At 37.6% G+C, this 7,358-nt stretch overlaps 1 protein-coding gene across 1 annotated transcript in view; it reads left to right on the forward strand.

Annotated features, from left to right (window-relative positions):
- The window catches only part of LOC140145360 (neuronal acetylcholine receptor subunit alpha-7-like), a 45,383-nt gene extending 39,929 nt beyond the window's left edge, over positions 1-5,454 (forward strand). Inside the window, exon 7 of the mRNA XM_072167111.1 lies at positions 4,145-5,454. Within this exon, the coding sequence (XP_072023212.1) occupies positions 4,145-4,734 (590 nt within the window). The 3' untranslated portion in view covers positions 4,735-5,454. The remainder of the gene's footprint in view (positions 1-4,144) is intronic.
- Positions 5,455-7,358: the final 1,904 nt, after the last annotated feature.

Below are 7,358 nucleotides of genomic sequence, written 5' to 3' on the forward strand. Positions count from 1 at the left end.
TATCAAGACTGAAGAAAGAAAAGAAAATCGAAGTTAAGTAATACGAAAAGCTATACCCAACTGCTGATAATGTTCCGCGATTGTATTGTACGAACAAAATACACAAATAGGGCAATCCGGTTCGCCCAATTGTAGAGTATGCACAAAAAGTAACGCAGCTGTTATAAATATGCATATTGCTTAAGAACTAGTAATTGTTTTCACAATATTTCAACATAGAAAGAAGGATCCTTTATTTACGCGCATGTTGGTACCCCATTTGTCAATAATGTCGTTCAAAATTAACACACTGTAGTGCTTTTTAAAAAAAATGCCCAAATTTAAAAGTTGTAATTTACAGCGATCAATGGTTATTACGCAAGCGTTGTGACACATAAAACCCAACATTATCTTCAGCGCTGACTTCAAATCAATATAAATAGCGGCAACTTTTAGATTTGGGTATTTGTCTTTTAAAACACTGCTGTGATGTTAATATTGAATGAAAATGGACGAATGGGAAATCAAAATGGGCGTAAATAAATTGTCCTTCTTTCTATGTTAAAATATTGTGAAAACAATTATTAGTTCTGAAGCTTTTGGCGTATTTATAACAGCTGCGTTACTGTTTGTGCAGTCTTTAGATTATACCGGTACAATCGGCTTAGAAACATCTAGAGAGTTGGCAGATATCCTTGCTCCGCTGGTTGGAAATAGCGTTTATCATGTAAAAAATTCTAAACAGCTCGCGGAGGATATGGCAAGTGTATTTATTGAGGAGGATGAAATCTTTAATAGCCACAACTTTGTGAGTCTGTTTACCAACACACCCATTGATCAAACCATCGGCATCTTTGAGGACAGACTCAAACAAGACACGAGATTAAAGAACAGGACAAACTTATATAGATGTGACAGACATTGTTGAATTACTCAAGTTCATTCTCACAACTACCTATTTCTTATTTCGAGGTGACGTGTACCGGCAAACATTCGGGGCTGCTATGGGTTCTCCAGTAAGTCCACTGACGGCAAACCTGTTTATGGAATGGCATGAAGAGAAAGCAAATGCATCGCCCCCACCCCCTTAATTGCAAGCCGCGCATATGGAAAAGGTATGCTGATGAAGTTTTAGAGATAATCAACAAAAATGGTGTTGAAGACTTGACAAACCATCTCGATCAGATCGACCCCAACAAAGTGTATCAAATTCACCTATGACCAAAAAAGAACAAGGTCAGATTCCCTTGCTTGATACCCTAATTGTGCGTAAGGAGGATGGCTCGGTTAAGTTGTTAGTGTACAGGAAAAAAACACCTATGGACCAATATCTAGATTTCACTTCACATCACCCTCTCCACCAAAGGTTGGGGGGGGGGGGGTGGTTCGCACTCTACTGGACAGAAAGAATAAGATAAAGTTTGTTCGGCGGAAAATATATGAATCATAACACCGTGTATTGATATAGAATGGCATGTACGCAGCTGGGCGCAATGGGTACGCTAGTTGTGCGTTGGGTAATGCGTGACTGGCGCCACGCTTATGTGAATTTACGCGAGCGTGAGTTGGGACTTGATTGACTCGCGCAGTAACAAAAGCCGAATAATATCCGCCTTATATAAGCCGAACAAACATTAGTAGCAGAAGAGAAAGACAGAGAACAGGAAGAAAATAAAATTAAGACAGCTCTGAATATTGTGGTTATCCGGATTGGAAAATCGAAAAGGTCAAAGATCAGATGAAAAAGAAACCAATAAACAAGAAACAAACTAAGAAACACAAGAACACCGACACTCTAAGAAAATAAACCTTGCAGTCATACCATACGTGCATGGTTTGTCAGAAAGAATACAAAGAATCTACAAGAAATATGACATCACCAGGGCCATGAAACCACATACAACTCTGAAACGTCTATTGGTACACCCAAAATATAAAAGGGAAGTTGTGGATACAGCCAGCTGTGTGTACGAAATCCCTTGTATTGGCTGTAAATCAACTTATATAGGAGAAACAGTTAGACAATTTGGCATTAGACTGTCTGAACATAAAAAGGACGTGGACAGAGCTTGTTCTAGAAAATACACCAGATCAGAACGCAAAGTTTCGGAGAGCGAATAAAATAAGTCGGCTGTTGCTGACCATGCAGCAAGAAGTAATCATTTAATTAACTGGGAGGAGTCGATAATTATTGATAAGTAGGAGGTATATATCAATCGATGGATAAAGGAATCCATATGGATAAGGCGGAGAGGAATGAATAACACCATGAACCGAGACGAGGGCACCTACAACCTGAGCAATCTCTACAACCCTCTGCTACAAAGCGATTCAAGGACTGGCAACACTAGTTCATACAGTAGCAGAGCCTCACAACTCTGCAGAAATCCGACTGAACAAGTCTGATGAAACGTCAGTTGGTGAGTTTTTACCATCATTTCACCACAAATATTTTGGTTTGGTAAAAACAATATGTAATATTTGAACAATAACAAACCTGTTGAATATCTACAGTAAACGGATGTTGCCTTTGCTTTGCTATATCTCAAAATCAATATTTCCGAGTTCCGACTGTTTTTTTTGATCGCATCACATATGACACGGGCTAAAACCAATGAAATAAAAGGCTAAACGTCAACTGCATGGGTAAGAAATTGAAATTTCAAACCAGAGGTACTAGCTCGACAATGATTAGCTGCATATCTTTCACTTGATAAAATAATGATTTCATAGATGTGTGCAGAAACACTATGTACAAAGACCGCGTCGCAATCATACACATGTAAAATAGCTTTCTCTCTCTTTGTTTTTGAAATTGTTCTTTTTTTCCTGCATACTTTAAAACCAATATTAATCTTAATGGGATAGGATGTAAAATGATAAAAAATGTAAATGATAAAAAAGGTTCCACTCTAGGATAAATTTGGATCCTATTTTCTAATTAAACAATAAACATTACATTAATCATCCCTCTAAGTTTTTTAGCAATTGGACAGCTTTAGTTCTCACAGGAATTCTTCCCCTGTCCATGAAATGTCAAGTTTACTAGCTAGTGATACAGGCAAAGCAATATAATAACTCAGATGGGAATTAGTCGCATATCGTTATGAACAGGGCAGAGTGCCGAATACGCAAAAATTGCTGTTCTGAGTAAACGGTACCAAGATTTTCAAACGTCGTGTCCGTTGGTCCTTCTAAAAATTTAGAACATTCGTGAGCACTCATTTGAAATGGATATTATAGAAGTTAATGTACACGAATTATTGGCAATATTTGCATGTTCAGTAATAATCGATATATCCATCAAAACCCGGTATCCAAAATGTCTCTACCACTGCGCAGAGAGAGATCGAATACGCATTTAACTACGTGTAAACCATATCACGCATTCTTGATTTGCGGCTTTTGTGTAGACATTACTGGTTGTCCTAATGCTATGCAGACTTAACTTGCTATATAAGTTATAAATAGTCACCCCTGTAATATTTAGCAAAAACTCGAGGATTTTAAAGCAAAAAAAAAATAAAAATATTGGCCTATATTTTGCGCATGATTTTCCGGGATTTTCCAATTTCACTGGTGCGCACTCACATTATTAAACTACAGCAATATCATGTGGGGAATGTTTGTATTTATTTTGGTATCACTGGATAGAAGATTCCTACAGGTATACGTTGGTATCAAATATATATAGGCCTATTAGTATAGGGCATGTAATATAGAAAATTCGGGGTTTCCCGCTATACAATACTATAGATCAACATGATTTGTACAGCTAAGTATACGATTCGTCTCTCTGCCGAATTAATTTATCGCACGTAGGCGCTATTCGTCCAAATTAAATTGTCAATAACTTGTATGTCGGCGAGTAAGATTTGCCATTATTTTTTGGTGGAAATAAAAGATCACCTGAAACATAATCATGAGCATACAAAAACTCAATTTGCTCAATAGTCTCGATTCGTCACTCTGCCGAATTCATAACGATATGGATGCCCATACACAGTCCAGCTTTCCAGAAAGTGACCTTCGCATGAGTTGTTGTCATAGGTGACATGTGTCATGTTGCAGTCATTCCATTGGCCTTAGTACATTGAATGAATTATTACCAGCTTTTCAGCTATTTTCAACTTACCAGACTATCAATTTATTGTTCTTCTTTCAGCTTACTACTTTACACCCATGATCGTCATAGGATGCCTGTCTGTGGTCGCAGGAGTTATTGTAGCATACCTTCATCATTATAAGCCTTCACATGTTACACTCTGTAGTCAGTCATCGCTATCAAAACAAAAACAAAAAGTCTTAGTTGTGAACCACGATTCTAAAGGTAATTATATGAAACCCTTCGAAAATCCCAACGAAATGGCTGTCGATGATCTTGTAAGAACAACAGATTCACCAAGTAACAAACGAGAGAGCTTCCGTCCCCATGCAAACGATGACATGGAGACCTACCCAATATCTGGTTCCGTGCCGCATTCGGATATATCGGATATTATTCGACGTCTACACAATGGAAGCCATGTTTGTCCAACTTGTGGAGTGACTTCAAAGGACGGTAGAGGACCGGATGTTGCAAACGGAGAGTCCAAAAGAAATTGGAAGAAAACGGCAGCTTCAGTTGATCGAGGCATGTTTATAGTATGTTTTCTATTAACGATATCATCAATGATCGTCACCGTTATATTATTTTTTATAACTACGGATGAGCACCTAGAAGAAGAGGGCCACTCAGAAGGCGAAGGCCATTAATCACTGATACAAATGAATTGTTGCTGTAAACATTAGTGTTTGTAGACGGTAATTATTAGGAACAATGCAATGATGTGAGAGCCTTGCCTTCCTCTCTATTTAATGATGGCAAATGAATTCATTCATCATGACTGAACTGACGAGATGACTTGGAATATAATAAATTCTTATATTGAATATAATCATCTAATCAGTACCGCTTTTATTCATTTTAGCAACCAACTTCTATATCTAAACTTTGCAACATCATTTACATAATTTTGGTTTTACTTAAAGACAAATTGAAAACGGTTTTCAATCAACAATTGCAATGCTCATACATTTCGCAAGATTGACAGAATAGCCTAGCTCTTTTAACGTCCTGTATCATTTTGAGACTTTTAGTGCACCGAAAAAATGCACTAAGGGGAATGTGTCGAAAGCAGGGCATAGCCGGGAGCGGAAGGTAGTGGTGCGAAGCACATCCAATAAAAAATGACAAAAAGTTAACTTGCCAAGGAAAAGAAGGCCCAAAATATGCATATTGTTGAACTGTTCCAATAAGCACGCCCCCACGCACATATTTCAGCAGGGTTAAGTAGACTTATTGCTTGTAAGCGAATTTATAGAGGAAAAGTGTCAACCTTTCTGGGAATTCCGGTACCTCTACCTCTGCAAAAAAAAACCTGGTTACGCTCCGGTCTAGAATCACTGCCAACTCATTCTTATACTATAGATTCTCGTCCCGGGGGGGCACTCCAACTTTGGAGGTGACGCGTATGTAGGGCTGTTACGACCACCTTTTTCAGCATCGCTGTCACCCAAAGACCCCATATTTTTTACGAACACATGCTCGCTCCGCGCTCTGTCACCCGAAGACCCCCTATTTTTCCATTTGATCTGTCACCCAAAGACCCTTACAAGTTCAATTTGAACAGCAACTTTCATTTATCACTGATGTTGTTACTTATTTTGAAAAAATAAAGAAATTTGAAGCCATTTAGAACTAGAAATTCGATTTTCGAGGTTTTTGTGGCGCTGTTTTGGTTCTCACCCAAAGATTCCATTAAAAAAAAGGTCATGTTCTCACCCAATGACCCCATATTTTTTACATTTTGCTCTCACCGAATGCCAAAAATCATGCTCTCACCCAATGACCCCATATTTTTTACATGTTGCTCTCACCGAATGCCCTTAGTGCGAAAGCGCCAGCCCTACACCTATATCCATTTCAAATTGAAGTGCCCCCCGGGATTCTCGTTCCACTACCTGAAGAGAATTGATCAAAAATTGAATTCCCTCCTGAGGTTAGTATCTGTTAATGAATTGACTAGACACCAGGCCGTCATTATAACTAGACGCATTATATGACATAAATGGGTCAATGAGTTACATAAAAATGACCTTGTGTGGTATTTAGTTTACAGGAAGTGAGTTTTGCCTGAGTCAATTTGTGTTTAAATGTTGATCCCTCAGTATGGAGAATGATCAATTCTGTTTAGGGCAGTGAAACCTAATATTGATTACGATGAGGGGTTTGTCAACTGTCTAGAGAGCGTTATCAACTGATGACGACGTCATTCAGTCAGTTTGGGATAATATCCTAGAAGGATGTGAAACGTCACTGCTAAAAGAATAATAGTTTGTTTCTCTCATAATATTTGTTATGTTTCTTGTATATATAATGCAATTTGGTCACAAAGTAATACAGGTTGGATTGTATATAACAGTTAGAAAATTAGTTTCTCAATAATTGCAAAACAAGACCTCCTCTATAGTTTTACCAACATATGACTATTAAAAGAGTCTACTAAAAGATGACACATATTTGTATTTTTTTTCATGACCACTGAAAAGTTTCCCGATGTCCTATACTTGTCGATGGTAGGCAAAAGGGCCCATGCAGAATTACACAAAAAGGGGTAATAAAAGATAATGTTCAACATTAAAAAGATATACTGGTTTTGGTTATTTGGCCATTTACAGGTATTTACGTATTTACGAGTTGAAAATGAAATGTTCCATTCAACGAAGCAACGTTGAGTTGAATGGAACATTCCATTTTTTTTCACGAATGAAAGTATTCTTTCCATTGCAAAAAAGAAAAAAAAATCATTATTTGTTTTGTATAACATCTAAGTAGATCTGTCATTTGATTGGTTGATTGTAATGGCCTTGCACGAGTTACAAAAATCGTACGAATCGTGGACAAGTAGGCCTGTTCTTAGCAATATTCTTGTATCACTAAAACCAAGCCATTCAAAAGTATTATTTAAGCTTACCTAGCCACAGGGCCTAACCAATGCGTTAATTGTAAGCTTACCTTTTCACCTACTTGTTTTCTACTTTTACTTTCCACAAGGAAAAAAAAAATCGGAATAGGCCTATTCGCAGCTTTATTTGTAGACGTGGATTATAATAATATTTCTTACTCATCATCCAGAATTGCAGCAAATTAAGTTTGTTGTTTTAAATCTCCCGTTACCCGGTTAACTAATTACTATACACTGTTGCCGATCGGACGGAAAATGCAATCTAGCCATGCAATTATAACGTACGGAATATAACAAAAGTGCACGGTGTATATAACGATAATGCACACCGCGTATAACCAAATCCCACGATAGTGACGTAGGCCATTTATT

Source organism: Amphiura filiformis, unplaced genomic scaffold (genome assembly GCF_039555335.1).
Source record: "Amphiura filiformis unplaced genomic scaffold, Afil_fr2py scaffold_233, whole genome shotgun sequence".
NCBI lineage: Eukaryota > Metazoa > Echinodermata > Ophiuroidea > Amphilepidida > Amphiuridae > Amphiura > Amphiura filiformis.